Raw genomic sequence first — 25,204 nt, 5'->3', positions numbered from 1 at the left:
GCGTGCGAGCCCAGAGGAGAAGAATAACAATCTCTAAAGTCTTGTTCAGAGGTGCAACATATCATGGGCTGTACTCACTAAGCCTATTAAACTGAGAGAATCTTGCTTACAAACTAAGGCCTGAGTTGCTGCCATACTCAAAAGAATACTGTGAATCTGTGAACTGTAGACTAGTGTACAATGACAATCCAGACCTGATCAAATGTATGCAGCTTTAATGGGAGTTGAAAACGTGCTGGATTCCAGATTCATAATGCACATTCAAATTCAGCAGATCGTCCATTCAATATATAATCATGTTTATTTTCATTCCCTACTTTGTATGTATGCCTCTATTTAACTGGGGCAAGTAAAAGAGTAGATAGAGCAAAACCCTGGTGAAAGTCAAACCCAGGACATGCTTCCCAGGCTACAGCAGATGTGCCTGTGACAAACTTGAATTCAAACAGCATCAAACAGCCCCTGAAATCCTCTTCTCCAGTTTTACAGCCTGTAATAACCATGACCGGTCAAGTTCAAAAAGCAGATGAGTGAAACCTGATGAAACACATCATGCCAGCTGGACGAATATGTGGTCGAACAGCAAGTGAACTAACGCAGGTCTTGAGATCAGTGTGCGGTGCTGCTTTTACTCTTTTAAAGGGACATTTTGGTTAGAAAACAAATCTGGCTGACACATGCTGACTAAATAATGTGAAAGCATGACCTTCACTTTTCATCACAGAACATAAATATTTGGTGTTTTATTGATAAGATGGCTCTTTTAGAGCCTCTTTGAAATGGGGTGTGTGGTTCGGCTGTCTTCTGGTCTGTTAGCAGCCTCTGTTGGCCCTGGACGTGTTAGTGCATCCAGAGTCAGTGGTGATTAACATTCACTGCACTGACTTTAAGGGAAACCTTTTTTTTTATTTCCAAGGATGAGAATAGTTTATTATTATTATTATTATCATTATCATTATTATTATTTGTTGAGTTTTAACTGACTGATTTATTAATCCTTGTTTTACAGTACATGGTGATAAGGGCCGTTCTGAATCCAAAATATCATATTAGATTATTTGTTTGGGTAAAACAGTTTTTCTTTCCATCCCCCTATTCATTCATATTCACCTGTCTTTTTGACTTGAAAGACAAATGTTTCTAAGTAGCGGCACTGATATAAACAGATGACAGCATTGCATGTAAGAAAAGAAAAGAAAAGAAAAGAAAAGAAAAGAAAAGAAAAGAAAAGAAAAGAAAAGAAAAGAAAAGAAAAGAAAAGAATGTTGTTTGTGTCTTGTAGTCCATACATAGGAAATTAGAAGCCACTGGAAGTTATCGTGGGCTTTTGTTGTGAAAATCACCGGAGCTGTTAGTGTTGTAGTGACGAGTCACCTCGACAGTCTTCCGCTGCCTTTTCCTGTCATAATGGCTCGTCTCATCCCTTCTGAAATCGCGATTGTTTCTACTGTTTTGTTCCTAGTATGCACGGATTTTGCATGTTGTAATAACGGCAGACGGGTAAGTGAAACATGTCAGAAACTCCGACCGTAACATTTTTCACCACTAGCGCAAACTGCACCTGTTATTCCTGTGATTAGCATTAGCTTGGCGTGACCGGCTAAAGGCTAACGATAGCCGGTTTTATGTCATTCTCAGGTCGGTGATGACTTGGACATTGAGTTCAGTGGTTTCTCTGTGCCTCTCGAGCACTCTTTCGAAGTTGGTGAGTAGTTTTTGTTTCGGTTGTGTGAGCAATGTCTATCACAATATTAAACATATTGTGTATGCTAGTAAGCTAGCTAGTAACTGTGCCCAATGTAGAACGCTGTAATACGCTCTAAACTCAGTCAGTTTGTGTACATTTTGATCTGTATACCTACATTTGCTTTCCTGGAAACAAAGACTGGTACATCCTTTATATTTTATCTTAATTTTATGATATATCTTGCATAATAATACTAATAATAACTACACTACCATTAACAATATTAGTATTACTGAATATATTATTCTAATTGATACACATATGTTATATTTTCTCTATTAGTCAATTATCTTCCATAGTACCCATACCATGCAGTAACCATATAGCAATTATCTACCAGTTTTCCAGGAAGCACTGCAGCTACATAAAGTAGTTCCATTAAAAGCGATGGTTGTGTACAGTTGAGTACACTTCTGTTGAAAAATAGCTGAAAATGCCACAGTAGGCGATAGAACGTCCTCACCGGAGCTTTAGCAGTGTCCCTACTAGTATTAGTCCCATTTGTCTATAATACAATATAAAATATTAACGTGTCGCTAGTGTGCTTTCTTCCCATTAATTCTTGATATACTCTCCACCTTGTTTCAGATGATGTAGCAAAGTTTCAAGTTCGTGGCGCACTGGTGTTGAAAGGTGGAAGGGAACCGAGTGTCTCACTGAGCCAGAACCAGCTGTCAGAGGAAGACAGAATTAAACTGAAGGTGAGCTAAGTGTTAGCAGACACACTGGCCCATGACGGGTTTGAGTCATACGTGATTCCTTTTGTGTATCATATTTTTCATTAATTTCTTCAATATTGCACTTAAAAATGAATGTGCCCAGCAACCACCATCTCTAACCTGTGTGATTTGATCTTGGATGCCTACAGGAAGTGGCTGCAGTGGATGGTCTGTACAGAATCAGAGTGCCCCATGTTTTCCTTCAGGCAGAGAGACAGACGGAGCAGCAGAGTGAAGGTTACCTCACGTCGTTTGTCAGAGCCGTATGTATTTTTTGTATTTTTGCCAGCAAATACTCAGAAAAAAAACAGTTGCTTGATAAGACTGTGTAGATTAGTGGTTCCCAAACTTTTCACAATCCCATACCCCTTCAGACATTTGCCCTCATGCCCTGTACGCCCTACTCTTCCACACTTTAACAAGAAAAAGGTTTAAGTCTGTCTGTAAGCCCCCCTGTTCAGAGCTTGATGAAGCAGCAGACACAGCTGTAAATTGATGGCCTATCCAGCTGTCTGACTTGTAAGTTCTGGGGAAATACCTGTACAGCTGTGCAGCTAGCTCACCAAGATGCGCAGTTATGTACATTTTCACACGGTCGTTCAAACGGAGTTCATTTGCGCACAAAAAGTCATGCAACGATCCAATGACCTCTGATTTGTTTTTTTCCATGCAGCTTAACTTCTTTGTCATCGCCTCAACTTCATCTCACACATTGGCTTGCTCCGTGTCCCTATGTCACTTTGCATACCCAGTTTGGGAATCACTGGTGTTTACAGATATTTGTAATGCCTTTAAACCTGCTAGTTATTCAAGTGAAAGTTAAGTTATCTCACAGTATGTTGATTACTTTGTTCTCAGTGGGCTTTGTTTTGAACCATTGTTTTTATTGTTCAGAATTTACTGACAGACATTAGTATTACCATAGTATTTTAATTTCAGTAGCACTCTTGGTTAAATACATTGACAAATGTATATAATACAATAGCTTGATATTGTCCCCACACAAAACAATGATCGGACTAAAGTGAATGTACAATAAACTTTTTATTTTTTATTTTTTTTTAAATTGAGGAATAACATGTGTGCATCATATGAGACCAACTGAGTAATGGTGTAACTGTAACATGGACCTGTATTCTCTGATCTGCAGTGTGCTATGGTTGAGTCCCATCTGAGCGATGCAATCACTCTCCACACGGATGTCTCTGGGTATCTCATCGGCGTCTCTATAGTGACATTACCTGGGGCCTGTAGAGGCACTGAGGTTGAGGATGAAGTTGATCTCGAAGTTTTCAACACCACGCTCCGCGTCATGGCACCTATTAATGCACCTGGGTCAGTCCTGCATTATGTGTCTTATATATTTATATACACTACTTAAAGTTGCAATGTATTGCTATCCCATATACACTTAGCTCTCTGTGCAGCAGTGAAAGTGTCGTGTTTATCTGACGGTAATTTTCAGATGCCATGATTCAGTTATATTGCATTTATCTTGGTGCATGAGTCTTGCATAATTTCCCCAAAGGGGGAACAAGTCTTTTTTGCTATTTTCGGCCTTTCACATAAAATCTCTGTTCCGGGGGTTTGTTTGTCTACTAATTGCCAACTTCATTCCAGGCCGGAGACAACTCTGTTCCTTGAAAGATTGAATCTAGAAACGGAGAAGAAAGCAAAGAATCCACAGGAGCAGAAGTCTTTCTTTGCTAAATATGTAAGTACATGTACAAAAACCTACTAACAAGGCTGGAGGGTGATGGCTGCAAACATACTCTCTGCTTTCAATAATTGGGCTCTGATAGTTGTAATGGCCTATAAACGGTAGTTAATAAATACATGGAATTAATGGTAATGATTGGTAATCTACTGTTTGAACAGTTTGGCAATTGTCAACCTGGGTCATTGGTGTTCAAGGACTCGGGTATTAAAATGGCAGACAAAGGACAAAAGAACTTATTCTATCCCAACATTAAGGGAGGATAATTACTGTGGTCGCTTCATTTTTACTGGTTAACTGCTAAAAAAGTCCACCTAGAACTGCCTGAAAATATGTGTCAGGCCAGTTTTGTCAACACCAAGACCCAGATGTAGTTTTACCAAACCAAACATGTCAGGTGTGAAAGAGCCTGAAGTCTAGAGCTGCAATTACTTTCGTAATCGATTCATCTGTCTATTGTTTTCATGATAAATCGTTTGGTCCATAAAATGTAAAAAAATGTAAAAAAAAAAAAAAAACGTTGATCAGTGTTTGTCAAACCTGGAAATTACGATGTTCTTGAATGTCTTGTTGTGTCCACAAACCAAAATGATTCAGTTTTAATGATTTATTTGTTATGTGGAGCAAAGAAACAAAGAAAATATTCACATTTAAAGGGACACTGTGTAGTATTTATGGGTTTGTATTGTCTAGTCACTTTATAATAGTTTTTGTTTCATTTTCGTAGTGTTTCAAAAAGTCATGTAAAATAACATGGTCGCGGGCCGCGGTTGCATAGCTACTGTTAGCAGCGAGACGCCATGTTTCTACCGGAGCCTGTAAGGACAAACGCGAGAGAACAAATCAAGCGTCGCTTTACTTGTAGCGGAAGTCCCGCCTCCAATCTCTCCGCTTCGTCTGCTACGGCCGCGGTAGCTCGCCCTCTCCCTCGCCTCACGAACCTCATCTGCTGACACGGAGAAAGACGACGAGGACGACATTTGACCGGCTGAGGATACCGTAGCGCTCAGGGAAGGGAGGGGGTGAGCAGAGGAGCAGTTCTTTGTTGTAAATGTCAGCTTCTCCTCTAGATGTCACTATAAACTACTTACTTCACCTTTAAGAAGCTAAAACAATCAGAAATCTTGTTTTAATAATAATAAAAAACCGGTTAATCGATTATGAATATAGTTGACGGTTAATTTAGTAATAGATTAATAACCGATTAATTGTTTCAGCTGCACTGAAGTCAGTCAGATTTTAAGTCTCAGCTCTGTCATGCCATGATTCCCCCATGTGATGCTGTTTGCTTCAATTGAGCTTGTTCTCCAAAATAATTCTGCCCACAAAATTCAGTCCTATACTATAAATTCAACACATAAGATTCATATTTCTTTCTTTTTTCTAAAATTTTTTTTCTATAATTCAATTTCAAAAGAGAGAAACAAAAAAAAGATCCAGCACTTCCAGAATTGAAAGATTAAAGATTACCCACTTGAAGAGTCATCATTTAAAAACCTGTTGGTTGGTGTAAAACTTTATTCGAGCTCCACTTTTTTGAGAACATTCCCTCAGAAAACCTGGTCTTGTTTCATTCAATGTCTTTCTTTTGCCCCATGTTGTGTGTATGTTGCCATGTTCAGTGACCTGTGTTGACTGTGCTGCATCCAGTGACCATATGTTTACTTGACGCTGTGCTGTGTTCCAGTGGTGGTTGATTCTGGGATGTGCAATCTTCCTCATGGCCACCAATTCGGCACAGACCCCAGCAGGGGGAGGCAGAGAGCAGAGCTGATTCTCACTGAAGTACTGTTTTCTTTCTCGTGGCTCATTCTGTCCCCTCCTCCTCCCCTCTGTCAAGTTTATTATTTTACTACTATAACTAAAGACCACCCCCTTACTTCCCACTTGTCCCTCGTGTTCATCCTCCCAATCTTTAATGTTTCTTCCAGGTTCTATGCCAAATACGTTTCAGAAAGATGCATTTAAAACCCCAGTTTTTTGTTTTTTTTAATTCAACGTTCTTGGTGTGGAAAAAGGCCAAGTCTTTCATTTTAAATGTTGGTGTGTATATATTCAACCTGTGTTTGGTGTCTTAGCTCTCTCTCTCCCCGTCTATCTCAACCACTTTTACTCTTCACATTTCTCTTCTCTTCAGAGTATTAATTTAACCTAATCTGGGATGACCTATCTGGATCAGTGATCACAATTAGTTCATCTTTGAAACAGAGATGTTGTCGTATTCACTTCCTCTTTTTTTTGTGTTTTCTTCTCCAGTGGATGTACATCGTTCCTCTGGTTCTCTTTTTGATGATGTCTGGTGCTCAGGACCAATCAGGAGGAGGAGCTGGTGGAGGAGCGGCCAATGGAGGTGGCCGATGATTAGTGCTCTAATGCCAACAACATTTTGTCAAGATTTACTGACCAATAATTCTCTTGAACAGTTGTAATTGCTGTACATTATGCTGATTCAGGTAATGTCTGTCTCTCACACACACACACACACACACACACACACACACACACACACACACACACACACACTCAATCACTAAAACCTGTACAGTGCGGAGGATATATTGTGCCCTGCAGATGACTGCATTTTTATTACTAATGTGAAAATAAAGTATTTATTAGTGGAATACTGAGACTTCAGATCTTTGGGCTCTTTGTTTTCAGTTACAGGTTCTCAGATTTAGTTTTAACACCAGTACAGTAATATGGAATATCTAAAATTCTAAGCAAAATACAAATGTAATTGACAGATGTTTATTTACAGTGTCTTATCAGAGCAAAGGTCTTTTGTGTAAATTAATAAATGTTAATTTAAAAGTTGTATGATTATGCCGTGTATCATTGGATTCTTACTATTTACTAATATACATGTAATGTTTCAGCTGGATATAAGATAAGATTGTCCTTTATTTGTCTCTTAGTGGGAAAATTTACATCATTACAGCATAAAAGACAGATATAATTTTATTATTATTTACTCCTAATTGATATGTCAGTTATGTTAGTCTTAATCTACATACTGAATGTCCTTTAGTATCTTTATGTTTTGCCTTAAAATGTAAAGTGGATAATGACCCTTCTTTTAAAGGGACAATTACATGTTTTCTAGTTTGTGATGCAGGTTAGGGTTGTTCGATAAGAACACAGCACAGGCTTGTTCTTAACGACTTCCTCTTACTAATGCAGCAAATCAGACATTTAATACATTGGTAAATGAAGGTTCTCAGTCATTTAGGCCATAGTCTTCTTCTGTAGTTAGCTGTAGGCGACTGGATTTGCTTGAGTTGAGTTGAAGATGTTTCACCTCTCATCCAAGATGTTTCTTCAGGTCTGACTAACTGGTGGGAAAACCAGGCATTTAACACCTAGAGAGCCATTAAGTTGAACAATGCAGATCGCTCACCCCTCCCAGCTTCTATGTATTTAAAAACACAAGTTAGAGTATGGGACCACAAGCTTCACAACAACACGGCCTGAGAAACCGAGTGTCCCAAAATCCCCATGTCAACATCACCTCTCATCGTCCTTCAGTCAGTCTGGCTGGCTGTTTTTAGTCTGTGTGTCCAGCTGTGGGGAATATCCGCTTATTTTAGGAGCTTCAACACTTCTTGCCCTCTGCCCCAGGCAAATCACCAGTCAGGGCCTTTCTCAGAATCCCTCACCAGGCCACACAAGCATGCGGCGGCGGCGGCATACTGCTCTGTGATTCCCTTTCAGTGTTGTCTTACTGTACAACATGACGAATAAGGTGGTAACGACAGCTGAGGAAAAGAGGAGACATTTACATGAAGTGACCCGGACCACTTAAGTCATCTGTTTGAAAAAAGATCTGAGGTTAGATTCGGAGAAACCCGTGTGATTAGTCAGCATTTTTTTTTACATGAAGTCGTATTGAATTTGTTTGGAAGTGTTCCAAGCAACCCAGCTCTGTATGTCACTTTATAACCTCAGACGTGATTCTATGTTTGCAAATGTATTTCCAGAGTTAACACTAATGCATCACGGGAGACCTATCAGCATGGACTGTGATGTATGCATGTTTGTGTGTGCGTTTACCACGAAGCCCTGAGATGCTGACACTGAAGACGCATGTGAGTGGAATCATACGTGTGTGCATTTACAGTCTACATACTATAAACATATGTTGTTTTCAACAAGGGCACAAGATGCTCTACGCCAAGGCTAAAATAAACATTAACTTCCATCCAAACAGAAACCCAACCCAATGACGGTCTTCAAATCGTGAATGACCAATGTGAAGCCACAAAACCCAAAGCTCCTGAAGTAGTTCAGTCTAAATAACTATTTTCAGATAATTACATTTAACATACAGTGTTGTTAACCCCACAGAGTGGGAGTGAAGTATTGTTTTTAGTGGCTCTGTCGGTCTGATTGTTTGTTTGTGCTACCACACTTGAACTTGCCAATATGACCAACAGAGGCCACCAGAGGCATGTTGTGTGAATGGGGTGAAGTCTGATGGCCTTGTTATACAGTAATTAAGAAGAGAAAATGCTCAAGGTAAGTGGAGACTTTGTCACTGTTAATGTTTACATAAACACCAATTTACAACTAATTACCTTCATATGAATTATTTGAATTGTGATGTCTACTAAAAATATTCCATTAATTTATTCCGTTCACATGTTACAGAGCACATAATCCTTTTTCTTTGTCTGGTACTGTGACCATTTTAAACCACACACTTCTACATAATGTGATTATTCAAAAATCAAAACGTGATCATTAATTAAAGGTGCCATATGTGAGAATGTGGCCAAAAACGGTTACTACACTCAAATTCAAAATACCGAAGTTTTGTTTTCTGACGTAACTGGCAACTCGTGGTTGCTCGGTAGCTGAGACTCTACTGACTGCAATGATTGGTAGACGGCAGTAGGTGGCGCCACATGCCAATACATGATTTCAAAACATAAACATGATTTGCAGTCTGCAAAATATTTTTTTTAATGCAAATATTTTGGCTGTACTGTTGTTGTTGGTGAGTTCAGTTTGTTATATGAACATTATTCCTGAGTCTCTGTGACATATTAGGAGGATTTTATGGCCAGTTGCTTTAGATTTATTACATAATGCACCTTTAATGCTTACTAGAATGGATTTGTGGTGGGGGAAAAAAATCAGAAATGTAAACTGGCCATCTCGTATTCACTCCAGTGCCTTAATCTGTTTAATATCAAAATACTGAAAGTAAAATCTATCCACTTAATCCAAAAAATCAATGTCTCATGCTGTGGCCACTGCAAACCTGTAACTACGAGGTTGCCAAAGAAATACTGCATTGAAAGCATGATGTTATGTACATGAAACAGGCTGCCGCGTGCATAGCAGCAGTTGCACATAAATCACAGGCCCCACTCATGTCAGCATTACACTTGTGTTGTGCAGGTAAGCAAGACCCCACCTCCCTGCACCACCACCATGACATGGTGTGATTTAGGAGCAGTTACCAGGTTTATGTTTCACTGAGGCTGTGGAGGTTTTGACCTGTTGTTTCCTCACTGTAAAAGTAGACACTTCTAAATGTATGGTTTGTTATTGATGCTCTGCATACGTACTTTTACTGGCGTTAGCTTTTACTTTATCTAGTCCACATTGCTCAAGCACTTAGTCGAGAATTAGGTTACTGCTGTTCCATTAGGAGAAGTCAGGGGTGAAATGTAAATCTATGTTCAGTGCATATGTAGGTACAATTTAAGATATATGTGTAAAACTTTTGCATTTCAGGAAGTGCAATACATTGTATGTTTTACTTCAGGTTCAGGTAAAATTCAAGCTGATATTTCTGATATAACAGAAGCATCAATCAAATTGAATTGAATTGTTTAAGATCAAGCCAGTCAACATCCCACACGGAAGCAATGTCTAGTTTTGGCCCCACACATTTCAACTTAAACCATTTGTTTTGGGCCAAAACGGGTCTAATTTTGGAAAAAGAAAACTATAGAGAATTCTCAAGCAGTAGGCCTATAAAAATAATAATAATAATAATGCATTATGCATTATATTTGGAGGCGCCTTTCATGACACTCAAGGACACTCAATGCAATGTTGCATTTTGTTCTGCCCTTTCTCGTTAATCCTAATTTCCAATTTCCAATTCTGATACTCTTAAGTCCATGTAACTTTTTGAATACTTTTGTAAAGTGGGATTTATTTTCAAGACAGTTAACATGGATGAAAGAACAGTGGTGGTTGCAGAGGCTTCTGTTGCTCTGGGATAAACACACACCACAGCATGTGCACAAAAGTGAAGAGGGGCGGTGAAGAGGAGGAGGAGGAAGCACCTGTCTTGTCAATCAGACACGAGCCAGGGAAGACTACAAGTGAAGGTCTTGATGACCCAGCTGGCCTTCACAGATTACTGCCTGCATTCCTGGCACCCTGCTGTGATGTACATTTCGCCATATTAGCATGTAATGAAGTAACATGATATGGTGTTTAAATGCCCAAGCGGTGTGGCAGTGTACGTATAGTGATCACTGAGTGTAAAGTGTTTTGCATAGCAGCCTTTGACATACTTATAGTAGGTCATGGCACAATACTGTTTAAGCCCATTCTCTGACAGCAGTAAGCAGCAGGTGTTGAAATATTATTTTTGTGGCTCACTCGAGAGGCTTTGTAGAAGCCGCTGCTAAGCGGGTCGTTGCACCTCATCAACATTGTTCAAACAGCAGCGAGACACTTTCTCGTAACAGGGAATTCAGCAATTAAGGAAGCTGTCCAGGCACAGAGGTTCAACGGAGACGCATACCACTGAAGTTTATTGACTAAAACAGAAACTTTATTGCTTTTAATTCGTTCGATGTATAGCGGCGTGTGGGTGCTGGTGAGAAGAAAAGCGTAGAGGAGACATTTCTGCCTTTTAATTTGTGATACCACTGAGAAATTTCAATTTAGGAAATGTGTTTTATTCCACCACTTACTCTATTGCTGCTCCTGTTACTGCAACTAACATAAAGATATGATGGGTGTGTTAATTATTGTGCAGGCACAGTGTGATAGTAGGTTTAACACTAGCTCCACTGTGGCGATTCTTCAAATGCTGCCTATGTACAGTTTTCATGTGCAAGTATGATCCAGTGACATAATGCAGCTTAAATAGACGATATTCTATCCACTGATTAAGTTTAGATTTGTAAATATGTCACAAATATTATACATTTTACTACTCAAGACACTTTTAAACATGACTGAGTGCAGTATCCAGTGTGTTCTAAAGAGTATTTTTTGTTTGTTTCTTTAGTTCTTTTAAACTACCTTGCATTCTGGAGCAAGGTTATTTTGTTCAGATTTGTCCTTTTTATAATCACAGTGTAAGATCCCTCTTCTCAGGCTCAGGAAATGTATGTTCTTTTAAGAACATTTTGCGAAACAAAACTTAAATAAATGCACACTGTGCGGCCCCCAGGCTTTGACTTAGTTTAGGTAAATGCACTAAACTGAAAAAAAAGAAAAAAAATGGATATAGTGCATTAAATCCACATAAAAACAGATTAACATGCATCTAAACGCAATTAAAATGAGTTACTTGAGTGTCTACAGCTTCCCTGTCCCTGACTTACAAGTTCTCGAAACTTGTGGGCGGCACACTGGCAGCACTGTTTGTCTTTTTATAAAGTATATTAATTTGTATAATTTTATGTGAACACGTCAGATGTTAGGCATGTACTTTGTGCACATGCCCAGTCCATGTGTATGCGAATGAGCATGTATGACTTGGGTGATACCGGGTGTTTGTGTGTGTCTGATCCCAAGAAAGGACATCGAGTTTCACGTGACAGCGCCATCTCTTAGTGCAGCCCTTGCATCCAACCAAAACGTATTGCACATTCCCTCCTCCCTGCTCATTTTACCCCCTCCCCACAGATTTGGAAGTTGATAAGAGTCGCCCTCAGAGACACAGAGGCACTGCGACCACAAGACCTCCCCCGTTTGATGCCAAGCTTGCCCTAGTAGCACCAAAGGAATCATCATGCCTGTGCCCAAGAAAGCAGGTAGGCAAGCATCCTCACCTGAGAAAATTGTGGCACATGAGCCAAAATTGTAATTTAACAAATTATCTGTTGTCAGATATTATTATTATAAGTTGTGTTTGAATTCGAGTAAAGTTTAAATGAGTTTTGTGTGTGTATGATTGTATGTTTCTAATTCAAAGTCTCTCCAAATTGGACAACTCAGTGATGTGTGGACCTGAGGTAACACTTTAAATTACAGTACAGTAACAATAATGGTAATTTTGTAATTGGGAGGTAATATTATGATAAATATGTCTCTATTTCTGTAATAGTATATTATTGATGTATTATTGTAATAGTGTAGTAATGAGGGGATAATACTATATTATTAGTAATGCCATGCTATTTACAAAGTAATAGCCAGCTTTTACCATGTTGTTACTGTACGGTAAAGTATTACCCAGTTTCCTTAGCTTTCATACTGAAAAGTAAATAGTATTAGCAGTCACATGTCTGTGCAGTAGCAGACGTATATGCAAAACCTGAAGTTGAAAAAACGTGCCTGAGTTGAGATCACAGACACAGACAATGTGTTTAGTTTTGTTCCAAAGTGTGTCATGACCTGAGATGAATTGTCAGTGTTTTATTACCCATTTATTATGTGTTTCCTATGTTGTTTATGAGATGTTATTATACAGTGCCTCATACTGACCATCCCTGAAAGTCAACACGGCACCAAACATCCCTTCTCACCTTGGATTCTGCCAGGCCATTAATCATGTCGACAAGTGTTGAAAGAGCCTCTCTCCAAGAGGTTACATTTTCTTGTGCTGTCACTTCCCAAAGTCTCCTCAGTGTCAAATCTGCAATTGCATTGCTCATATTTCCTTATCCTCATTTCACTCCCCATGGGTCAACTGCCTCAGTTTGTCTCAAAGAGCTTCCATTGCTTCATTTTCTTCCTGTCACCAGTTTCAATATGGAAGTCTATTGTGCGTCTCCTGGCCTCTTTTGAATTTTTGTAATCCAGGCTTAGTGTCCCAAATTCCCTCTCCAAGTGTTGCTAATCCCCCCGAGCAGCCACAGTAATGAAGTGTAAAAATGTTGTGCCATAATTCACAACCCAAAATGCGAAACATCCTTTTTCTTTGTGTTTTTTAACACCCACGGTATCTGCACTTTGACTTCTCTGTAAGGCACTGGCACCACCAACAGTTTACTTTGTCGCTAGAATTATAATACATGAACAAACTGTACAAGTACGTTATTTTTGACTGCATAAAATAGAATGAATGTGGTTGAATGGCATTTTTAATTAACAGCGGTCCGTTTTCCCGTTTCTTTTCCTGAATTCCTTCGCAGGTGTTTCATTCTATTACATTTTATCTGTATGGCGCCGATTCATAACATTCATTATCTCGAGGCAATTTACATGTTGAGGTCATCAAGACCTTACAATTATCTCCTCCCCATCTCCAGCTCACACGGGCACTAGCCACAAAAATCCTTCACACTTGACATGGACCGGGGGGGGGGGGATTCGTACCTCCGCCTTTCACTACACTCTCTCTCCCTCCCTCTGGTGTGCTGCCTCAGTGGGGCCTTTTGAAATCGATCTGCTCAGATAAAGTAGCGATTCCCCACTGAGAGATGAGCCTGAGTCTGAGGAGATGGGAGAAGTTTACCTCAGGACTGCTCCAGTGCCCCAGTGAAGCATGCAGATTTCCAGCAGCGCTGACCTTTAGGTGGAGCCAAAAATGTGCTCAGATTGATTTGTAGTTAGTTTTTTTTTTTTTTTTTTTTTTTCAAATCAAAATCCAACCTATCGCTCTCACGGAAGACACTTCATCATCATTAGGTATCATGCCTCACACCCCAGTCTTGCTCCTCACTATGTGGCTTACATATGTATCTCGCTGTAACGTCAAGACATCCATCTTAGTCATGTTCTGTTCATCTATTTGGAACTTTCCTGTTTGTTTTGCTGAGCGTGGACAGGCGCCTGCAGAGGTTTAACCTCCACAGAGCAACTGGGGAGCTGGCATAGCCTGCTGCATCACCAGAACCCCCATATCATCTCGCTCAATGCCAGGCTGATATCTCACTCAGAGGTTTATCCGGGTGTTGTGGTCGCCAGAAACATCTGAATTTATTCTCTTACGTAATTCTGCTTAATGCCTTTTTTAATCCAACAAAATGCCACGCAGCTTGCCTTTCATCCATCTGCCACCTCACCTGCTGTGGGGGAAGGACGGGAAAGAAAGACATATTACGTGATCTGTCATCTCACATCATTCAACTCTGTGATGCCGTTTCCAATGACAACTGCATGACCATATATCTATCTATTATTGGATCTGAAGCTTCAGTGGAGTCCAGTTAATATCTCTGCATGTTCGGGGCCGTTTCTGGTCTTAGTGTTCTTTGCTCCAGTGATTGTATTTTGCATTATCATTTCCTGCATAACACTAAGTTGCTCATAGTATCATAGGTGTTATAAGGTTAGTGGACTGTTTTATTAAAAGCGAGCTATTTAGAAGTTGGCACACCATCTGGAAACACTACACCCCTTCTCACCCCCAACCGGAGCCACATTCATATGAACTTCAGGCTAACATGATTCAGAGAAAGCAACATCATCCGCTCCGATGTTTGCAGATGTGATACCACACTCCCATCTGTCCTCCCTTGTTGTTGTGCCATGGGCATCCTCCCCTGCTGAGGGTCATGCTTGTTGGATGGATTATGTTACTTTTCCTCATGCCCAAGGATGATACACTGCCCACTACCTGGAAGAGCCGACTCCCCTCATAAATTCAAGGACACATTAATGACCGAGGCACAGCCCTTAAGCTTAAAGCTCTCCCTTCTCTTATTCTCGCGTCAAACAAAAATGTGCATGCGACATATTTGCATGTTGATATATTAAGACATCTAAAGATTGACAATTAATCTAAAGCAATGAACTTGAACAACAAATAAAAAAGCTGAATATTAAAATAACACATGCATACTTTATATTTACAAGAAAGCAAGTTAAAAAGAAAGTTCTCTTCATATGTAGTTGGTTGTAATTATTATTATTAGACAAGTCAGTAGGTTTTTGAATTAACATTTTTGAATATCTGATTACTGCAACATGTGACCAACTAACTAACATAGTTCCACAGTAATGTGATGCTGCAATTCTCCAGCAGATGGCAGAGCCATTGAAACACTCCCCAGCTCTCCCAAAAACCAGAACAAGAATGAAATGTGTATATGTTGACAACTTTTATGAAATATAGTGTATAGCTGTGTTGTGTCATATTCGGTATTTAATTGTGTAATGTCTGTCTACAAATGTATTTAAGCATGAGCCTTAAAAGGGGTGTCAGTCAGAAGCACGGTCAGAATATGGAATGAGCTGAAAACTGTGTTGCATCATTTTGGCAACAGCAAAAGGACAACTGTCTGATGAGTAAGTAAGAAGGATGGCGAGTTATTCCAGTTGTCTGCGTGAAACCAGAGAGGCGGTAATATTAATGTAGATGACCTACGCAGGGGTGGTGATGAATGACAACCTGACCGGCCGGTTTTCTACAAATATCAGAACACACACGCGAACACACACACACACACACACAGCGACTTACAAATTGGAGGAGGAAGAAACGAACAGAGATTACACACCTTTCCCACAACATAACAAACATGCCCTGGGCGGTGTGAGGTAACAGCATCGTGCAGAAAGTATATTCTTAGAATGAGACCCCCTGCTGCTGTCCGTGTCCATGACTTGTATACTTAACAAATGCGAGCTCGGGCCTATAGATCCCCCATTTGAAACCGAAAACCTTTAACAGCCTGGGCGGAAATATCATGAATCAATGTTGAGCCGACGCGGCACACATACTCCACTGTGATCTATTGTATGTTGAGAGCAGCAGGTGATTTACTGGATGAATGGCTGCCTCACAGAGGCACTGATGAAGGGAGAGGCTGCAGAGAAATATGAGAGGATTTAGAGTTGACTTGTCAGTGCCGTACTGAATAGTGCAGTGCATTTGATTTCATACAGGCCGTTGTGAGAGGAATCGCTGAGGGGAGCCCATAAAACATACATTTGTCACACACAGCTGTGGTGAATAACACGGTATTTCTTTTCATTACAGGAAGTAAAAAGAATGGTGTGGCAGAAGGTAAAGAGCAACATTAATCATTAATCACCAAAGATAATTAGGTCAATTTACAGTTTTAATACAGTTCCCTCTAATTGTCTTATGATCTCTTCTGTCTGACAGATCTGCTGCCGCCATATGAGCCCAATGTCCCTGAACCGACCAACAGGGCTGAGTTGATGAAGTGTAAGTGTTGCATTCACTTTTGTTTGTTTAATTGTCAATGACCTATTTTAAATAGTTATGTAAAAATAAAGCCAGCATAGTATATAGTGTGCACAAATAAACACCATGATTTGTTGAGATAAAATAACATGTTATTAGAACTCAAACACACAAACATACACACATAAACACTTTAGTAGGGACCAAAGCAGGTGAAGCTCGCTGTTCATCAGTGTTTGTACATCATATAAATGTAAGTCTATTGACATAATGTACACAATCACATTGCAGCTTTACTCATGCCGCTTTTTCATTAGGCAGTTCTAGCATGGCTCAACTCTACTTTTTTTGCTTTTCCATTTGCGATAGCACCTGGTACCTGGTGCTTCTTTTAGCACTAGCTCTGGCGCGGATCTAAGCTAGTGGTGCCGATACTAAAACGTGACGCCGACAGACTGCCGGCCACTGATTGTTCAGAGAGTATCGCCTAAAATCTCAATATTTATCAGAGGAGTCTGGTGTATTAAGTTCTTCTTAAGACATCACTGCCAAAGACGGTGCGCGCGAGCCGAATCACAACCCGTTCAGTAGTATTTTAGTTCAGCTCCAGTCATGCAGGAAGTACTGAACTAATCTTTGTAACGAATTGATTCTAATGATTCAGTTACACTGAAAAACAACAGCTTTGCTCGTCACTAGTTTGTGTCGCATATAAAAACGATGTCACAGCGGTTTTGTGCAGCCGTGCCATGTCGTTGGGGAGTAGAGTCAAGCCGCGTCGTGCCGGAACTGTACAGTGGAAAAGCAACACCACAGTCCTGGTCTCTCTCTTTATCAGCAGCCCCTGCAGCCTGCTCTTCCTTCTGTTCTTCTGCACTACATTTACTCTTCTTTAGGGATTTAATTAAAGTGTTAGGGCTTTTTCTTTTACATTGAGGGAAGTCATATTTTTACGACAAATACATCTCAGATATCAAGCATTCTAAAGGCAGTAGTGTCGGGGGAGGTGTATCGACTCACCAGGAGGAGTTAAGTTAACTTTGGCTCAGGTGTGTCATCGAGCCATATTTTGTAGACACGCCTAAAAAGATTTATGGTCATTTTCTGAGCAATATAATGTGTAATGAGAAGAAACTTTTGACAGCATTTGACCTGTTCATCTGACCTGTTTTCACCTTACCCCCTTATCCTATTTTCTTATGGTTGAATTTTGTTCTCTCAGATTGGATCGACCTCTCTCTGGATGACAAAACTGCACAGAAACTGTTGTGGATTTCAGAGGGTGGGTCTAAAGTGGCTCGTACGACTGATGCCTCCTGCCCTTACCCTAACAGGCCTGATAGATATGAACACTCACCACAGGTACTGTTGGTCTGAACACTGGAAACAGCCTGAGCTCAGGGAGTACTCAATTTTCAGAGGGATGTTGTGATTAAAACAGTTATTGTTTATATATTTATATTATATTATGCATATTTCAATATTTTAGTTTTCCTAGTTATTCAAATTATGTTTGGTCAAAAACAAGATAATTCTAAAACTCATGAATACCCACTGTGTTCCTTCTCTCTGTTCTAGGTGCTGTGTAAGCAGAATCTGCTCGGCAATCGTGGGTATTGGGAGGTGGACTCCGAAGGATGGGTGGTTATCGGGATTGTTTGTGAGAGCGCACCCCGTAAGGGCGAGGGGGCCTGCGGTCTTGGAGAGAACACCGGCTCCTGGGGTGTGGGCTGGTCTGGGTCCTGCTACCAGGCCTGGCACAATGGAGAGAACGTGGACATCCAGCTCCCAGAATCATCCACCATAGGGGTGTACGTTGACCAGCCTGCAAGCATCATCAAGTTCCTCTTAATGCAGGGAGAAGGTGAGAAGGAAGTGCGCTTGATTCACAAGTTCAGCTTCGACGTCAAGGAGAAGATTTTTCCCGGGTTCTGGATTGGCACAAAGTCCAATTTGCTTATTCGGAAAAAGGATCAGTGACGAGTGGGGGGGGTAAAGCCTGCAAGTTGGGAATGGGGGTGGTGGGGGGGCTATCAAGTAGTGTACATCAAGTAGTGTACATTTAAGAAGGTGTCAGGAAGTAGGTAAAAAGTTAGTGATGTTTGGGGAACAAGTGTCAAAGTTGTAGGTCAGAACCAAAACATGCCATGAAATCTTTGAGGCTTGTGTTTGCTTTCACTGGAGCATGAAGAACATAATCTATCCTAATTACTTTATTAATGACAGTGTGTTTATTTAAACGTCTTATTTATTTTATGTAGAAAGTAGGTAAAGTTGAGTGTTTTTAATCATACAAGGGGCTTTGCATGTTTGAGAGCAGCCCATGTATTATTATTATTTTTTAAGTGCTGAATTTGGTCAATAAAAGCAACTGTTGTGGAATTACACTTCAGTCGTCTGACTTTGTTGAGTGCTGATGTCCTCTAGAGGATTTCCAGTGACAATGCATCCTCACACACAATTACTACACCACTCTTTATATCTTGGTGTTGCTCCTTTATTTGAAACAAGAACTTTATGGAACATTTTTAACATCACATGTGAACATTTGTTCCATTTTTTTTTTTTTTTTTTTTTTTAAATCAAACCATCCATCTCTCTCTCTCCATCTCTCTGTCTCTCTCACACACACGTTTCTTTCTCATTCAATCGTGTCAATAACATATCTGGAGAAAAAAACAAAAAAAAATGAATGTCCCCTATGATTCTGTATTGATTTACAATCATTCTATCAGTCAGTCATTCATTGGCAAAAGTAAAAGTACAAATAGGCATATTATGAGGAGGTGCTGGTGTCCACTCCACTCACTTTTTTTTTTTTTAAAAGCCACAAGCTTCACGTTGAGTCAACCACTTCTTGCGATGTAGTGTTTGGAGACATGGAGTAACTAGTACTGTGAAATGTGTAGTAACAGGGCAGTGGTGTCGGGGGGTAGTGTTGAAAATGTTATTAGTGTTCATATCAACATTACTTTTTTCCATTACTCCTCAAAGCATGTGTCATTAATTAGGGTTAGTGAGAAATAAGTGGAGGTACCGGCGTTTACGCCATTTCACAAACATCGGCCAACCCCCTCCCTGCTGTCGCAACAGTGTCGCCCAGTTTTCCTTTTCCACTGTAACTCACTCCCCTTAATCCCTTTCTCCTTCTGTCTGCGTGTCTCACTCTCTCAGTGCTTGAGGGAGAAGTCCCCTGTGTTGAGTCGGGGCCGTGGCAGGGCCCCAAACATTTCTGTCCCGTCAGTGGCTCCGGGTGCCAGCAGGGCTTTCATACTGGCAGCAATGTGATCCAGGTCAGCACAGCCCACCTGAATGACAAACACAGAGTCAGAGCTCAACAGAGTCACGAGTCAATTCTGATTCTTACTGCATTTTCACTCAGAAAAAAAAAAAAAAACCTTTTGTGAAATGCTGTTTGTAAAATATTTTCCTAGCATGATCTCACACAAATGTCACATACTTTTATGGTCACGTGAACTGATGGAGCCGTCGTAGCCATTAGCTGGTGCATCAGCATGCTGAGAACTGAACTGTTTCTTTGTCTTGTACAGCATCAACACAAACATCACACAAAAAACTCACTTCATTTATTCCTTCATTACCTCACCTAGAAACTAGTCACTCGTGTCATGGGGAAGATAAAGCAGCAGCTTTTCAAACTACATACACTGATTTCTGCAAAATACAGTAGAGGCCATCGACTCCGGGAGAGCCGCTGCGAGTTTTATTCTACCATAGACGCCGGTAAAGCGTTTACGTCAATTTTCGGGGGGGTATAAGGGTTCCTCGCAACATTGTTTTGAAATTACTTTGCGCGCACATGGAGGACTTTGACAGCGGAGAGATTTCTGAAGGCAGTGATTTTGAGGAGTTTCGTCTTCGATGACGTCATCGCTGATAACTTCAAACGCACTGAACAAATCGACCAGGATTTATGGTTAAGACATAATTATGTTTGAAGACGACGAGGTAAGCGGAAACGATGATAAATACCACCTTAATCGACGGAGTGTTTACAACCGCGCACCAGGGGTGACCGTGGATTTACCTGCAGATGCCACAGTGCTGTAAGCACTATCACTGTCACATGTGAAGCAGACTGTTACTGTCATTACATGCTGTTCTTGTTCTTCACACTCCATCAGGACTAAATCAAGGCACCGACACAAGTTGATATTACTTTATTTTCTTACTGTTTTTTAATTGAAAATAGTTATTCACTGCTACAGAGGCTGAGAGATCAGGCATTGAAGCTCAGGTTTTAGAGACCTTTTTTCCAGGCGCTTCAGGCCTTAATGGGTTAAAACATTTTGGACCAACGCCTCTCCAGTTTCCTGCTGAACATCTCCACAGGATTTATTCAGTAAAACTTTAAACTCATCTAAACGTTACCTTTATTGACACTGGTGGCCACATCCAATTCTCATAGAGGCACCAGAGGTCAAAACCTGCCTTTCCTGAGCCTAAAACTGTAAATCCTGGATAACTAGAACAATGACAGTGATTATAATCTACTGAACTACTACTATGCATGGCATTGGGTGAAAAAAAAACCCCATCAAACTCTATCACAACAGTTCCGGAAAACAGCATAGGGCTCATCAAAACCAGCAGCGTTGTCCTTTGCAAAATTATTGTGTGTGTGTTTGTGTGTGTGTGCACGCGCTCACCCGCTCGCCACTGTTGCCGTCTCCCTGAGCAGCTCGGTTTCCTCTACAGCCCCACACGGGAACAGATACAGGCAGCGAGCGGGCCAGAGCCATGGGGTTGGCATGACGGAACGAGTATACACTGTGACCCATTGCCATGCCGCGAGATGGAGGAGGAGCATCCTCACTCAAAGAGCCTGAGGTGGACATTTAAAAGAAATAATACTAGTAATGATGGAGATGGTGCACTGATGTTCTGTAGATACATGCAGCTTTCTCAATTCTTACCATCTGTGCTCTCCTCCTCTCCATCAGATTCAAAGAATGGCTCGCAGTCCCGAGACAGAGAGTCCTCGTCCATGGAGAAAACACCTGAAGGACAACGACAACGTAAATATTCAGAATATAGGCGTATTTAAGCAGAATTACCCAAATCAATGGTTCAGTTCAAACACAACAGACTTGAAATTCAGGTTAGAAGCAATCCATCCACCATGATGAAAAATAATCACATGTCTTGTGCAATATTTATAAACAAAATACACAGCTCACTCTACCTTTACATGGAAAAATAACTTTGTGACTTGAATGTGTTTTGTGAAATAACAGGCTGCACCTGTGCTGTTGTTAGGTATCATGATACGAGACTCGCCGTTTGGTGGTTTCAGAATTATTGCATCCCTAAGATAAACGTCGTCAATCCTCACCTGCACTTTCATTCCCATAGGTTTTCCTGTCATCCATGTCCTCCTCCTCCTCCTCCTCCTCCTCCTCCTCATCTTCACACTCTTCTTCTAAATCCACAATCCCAGACCTCTGTCTCCCTCGCTCGGCCTCCAGCACACTCTTCTCCCTCTCCCTCTCTTCATTACCATTGGGCCCAGCACCCTGCCCAGTAACTGCTCCTGTGCTGTAGATTGAAGGGTAGCTTTGGGAATACAGTCTGTTGGGACTGACTCCACCCACCCCACCATCTCCTGTAAAGTTCTGCAACAACAAACAATTCACCATATTACGGATGTGAGCATGTGGAGGATGAGAACTGTGTGCGCATGTGCTCAACACAAGCAGAGTACTTACCAGCCTATTTCCAGTGTCAGAGGTCAGGTCGACCGTCAGCTTGGCTCCCCTCTCCCCCCCAACATTGCGTGTGTGCTTTTGGGCCGTTAGCATGGTTGTGGAGTGCAGCACACCAATGTCGTCTTTGTAGCGACGCGCCGACTCCGCCAAAAGCCCCTGACCCCATACGTTGTAGGAGAAGTCGCACTTTCTCATCCCGTCGCCATCTCCACTGGACAACTGGAACCTTTTACAGGCTGTAAGTATGGCCAAGTCACAGCCTGACTTTTGGCAGTATGTTTCCGCAGCAGAAAGCAGCGCCAGCCAGCTCTCTTTGTGGTTGTCTGGGATCTCGAGCTCTGATGTGTGGGTGATGGAGGCCATGATGGTGCTCACACAGCTCTCTTCAGTGGACTAACGTTGTGAAAGTAGTTTCAAAGTTCGGACCAATCAGATTTTGTGGGCATCGGACTCAATGAAGGACAGTTACAGTCAATTGTTTCACGATAATTAACTTTGTCTGCCTTTGCCTGAACTGTTCAAGATAAACTTGAGTTTTGTTTCTTCTATGTTGCTGGTGTTATAATAATTTTACTCGATGCAGGGGGGGGGGTGGTTAATGCTTTGTCAAGTAGAGAGGCACTGGGTGATTTTCAGATATTATATTATATATATAGACATACGTGTTTTAAAGTGGCCAATTTATTTACACACTGAAGAGCCAGGGGAGAGAAAAGATGTTTCCAAGTTGCTGGTGATACCTAAACACAATAGAAACACAGAGAAATCAAGTTGACTGTAAGACATCAACGTCATTGACCTCAGAGTTCACATGCGTCTGTCACTGAGCACAAAAACATCCTCCAAACAAATCAGTACTCAGATGTCGCAGCCCCCACCCCCACTGTCCAGAGCTAACTACTGAAGCTACTGTAGCATGATAATGGTCCCGTTCACGATTAAACCTCCTCAACTGTCACTCGTTTCTGCTTCTGTTCAAACTGCATGCAACAGACTTCCCAGCAGATACGACACTGCTGCTGCTGCTGCTGCTGCTGCTGTTGTTGTTGTTGTTGTTGTTGTTGATTCAGTCTTGTGTGCAACCGTTTCATGATGGACCCACACTTCACCTCCATTTTCAGGCGCAGAAGCAGAGACACGCGAGTACAAGCTACGGTATCGTGGGAAGGCGTTCACTCACCTGTCCTGTTTCTTTCTTCCACGTTAGCAGATGTTTATTGATCTTTAACTTTCCTTCATTTGTTCTTAATCACACGGATTCTGTCTTCTCACACGGTTTCTCTCCCCTAGCTAGGCTCTCTGCACCAGCTTCAACCAAGCGACCGCTGCGTAAAGCTTTTCCGGGGGAACCCTTTCACAATAAAAGCCTTTAATTCACCCCTACCACGAGTACCAGTGAGTGGGTTTAGGTATACATGTGTCTTGCTATAATAATGTAATAACAATCGACTAATACAGTGAGCTAACCTGTCATCTTTACTTTATGTAGAGGACTCCAGACGTCAAGCTGTAAAAGTTCAGTTTGCACTTTAAATTCATGAAGATTGAGCAATTGGTGAAGAGTGGTCTACTGAAGTGAGCATACTGGTTTATTTTAGGGATCGTAACGGTTATCAGCCCAAAATAAAAAAAATAAAAAATGTAACATTCAATACAATCCAAAAATCCTTTATAGTGACTGTAAAAATGTAAATAAAAAATAGCAAAAGCATTTTAACCGAGTCATGTTTAGTCTGTTTATTGTCTTTGAAATGACTCAGCACAAATGTGTTGGTATTTCATGAATTCTGATTGTTTTAGCTTCTAAAATGTGAATATTTTCTTTGTTTCTTTGCACCATATAACAAAGACATCATTAAAACGCAATAATTTTGGTTTGTGAAAATAATGAATAATAATACATTAATTAATCATATTCGTTAGTTGCAGCTCTGGCCAAAAAAATTACTGTATTGAACTAATATTGTTATCGGTAGATAGTGGAGTTTGAGTTTGTGACATTTATAACTAACTAATCCATTGTTTTAATTTGAAAGGTGAAATCTGCTCGTATCCGTGTTTGTTTCGGGCTGCTCAACGTGATACAGTTCTGACGTCACCTGTTTACTGCCCTTCCAATCGAACGCACGTTGTACACGTGATCGAGCGGGCTCGTACTCGCCTTTTTCTCGTGCACGTGCATGGCCTACCTACTTTCGCCAACCCACCCAACAGCTGCTAACACACACACACACACACACACACACACACACACACACACACACACACACACACACACACACACACACACACACACACACACACACACAGGTACAAATACAGACAAGGACAACAACTCCAACGACTATGGCAAGCCGTTTTAACATTCAATCGCTAGACTGGATATGTATTACAGATATCTGTAATTCAATTCTTCCTAGTCTAAAATAATCTATCTATCTATCTATCTATCTATCTATCTATCTATCTATCTATCTATCTATCTATCTATCTATCTATCTATCTATCTATCTATCTATCTATCTATCTATCTATCTATCTATCTATCTATCTATCTATCTATCTATCTACTAAAATTATAAACGCACAAAATTGAAATGGTGAACAAAAATAGAATGTCATGACATTTGCTCAGATTCTTAATGCATCTGTTTATGGAATGATTTGTTTTTCTCAAACCCAGTAGTCCAGTGTCACTTGGCCTCTCCTATTGACTACAATCTCAGATTGAGTATTTCAACTCACGAGTCATGGAGCATGTCAGAGTGGTGGTGTAATATGCGTGACCAGTACACTGACAACTCCTTATGGTCTGGTCATTAAAAGGGCACACCAAAATGTGGACTTTTGTCACTTGTCAATACGCCACAGATGTCACAAATCATGAGGGAGCGTGCCATTGGCGTGCTGAGTGCTGGGTTGAGCGTTTACAGCTGTGGCAACACAACTGAACGACACCGTATTCACCAAACATGTCACCTATCTAAACACCTT

General features: G+C 40.8%; 3 protein-coding genes across 4 annotated transcripts; 2 read left to right on the top strand and 1 right to left on the bottom strand.

Moving 5' to 3' along the window:
* The first annotated feature begins 1,375 nt into the window (after window positions 1-1,375).
* emc10 (ER membrane protein complex subunit 10) lies at window positions 1,376-6,847 on the top strand. 2 transcript variants are annotated; one of them, XM_083896834.1, is made up of 8 exons: window positions 1,376-1,500; window positions 1,639-1,705; window positions 2,336-2,448; window positions 2,616-2,729; window positions 3,617-3,801; window positions 4,087-4,180; window positions 5,871-5,968; window positions 6,440-6,554. In XM_083896834.1, exons 1-7 carry the CDS (start codon window positions 1,408-1,410, stop codon window positions 5,955-5,957), a joined length of 753 nt encoding a protein of 250 aa, XP_083752960.1. In that variant the 5' UTR covers window positions 1,376-1,407; the 3' UTR covers window positions 5,958-5,968; window positions 6,440-6,554. The 2 variants fall into 2 exon arrangements, with proteins under 2 accessions (XP_083752960.1, XP_083752959.1); XM_083896833.1 differs by lacking the exon at window positions 5,871-5,968 and having other exon boundaries at window positions 6,440-6,847.
* Window positions 6,848-12,077: 5,230 nt separating this feature from the next.
* On the top strand, window positions 12,078-18,868 carry LOC310933228 (tripartite motif-containing protein 16-like protein). The gene is made up of 5 exons (XM_083896663.1): window positions 12,078-12,195; window positions 16,311-16,337; window positions 16,440-16,502; window positions 17,704-17,843; window positions 18,060-18,868. The coding sequence occupies exons 1-5, from the start codon at window positions 12,174-12,176 to the stop codon at window positions 18,459-18,461; spliced, it is 654 nt and encodes a 217-aa protein (XP_083752789.1). The 5' UTR covers window positions 12,078-12,173; the 3' UTR covers window positions 18,462-18,868.
* Window positions 18,869-18,963: 95 nt separating this feature from the next.
* On the bottom strand, window positions 18,964-23,531 carry akt1s1 (AKT1 substrate 1 (proline-rich)). Its single transcript, XM_083896669.1, has 6 exons — window positions 23,391-23,531; window positions 22,211-22,950; window positions 21,838-22,117; window positions 21,419-21,502; window positions 21,152-21,327; window positions 18,964-19,789 (listed from the first exon to the last, which is right to left on the bottom strand). Exons 2-6 carry the CDS (start codon window positions 22,571-22,573, stop codon window positions 19,652-19,654), a joined length of 1,041 nt encoding a protein of 346 aa, XP_083752795.1. The 5' UTR covers window positions 22,574-22,950; window positions 23,391-23,531; the 3' UTR covers window positions 18,964-19,651.
* Between the last annotated feature and the right edge of the window lie 1,673 nt (window positions 23,532-25,204).

This window comes from Microchirus variegatus (genome assembly GCF_963457635.1).
Source record: "Microchirus variegatus genome assembly, chromosome: 10".
NCBI lineage: Eukaryota > Metazoa > Chordata > Actinopteri > Pleuronectiformes > Soleidae > Microchirus > Microchirus variegatus.
This window is presented reverse-complemented; position numbering and strand designations above follow the sequence as displayed.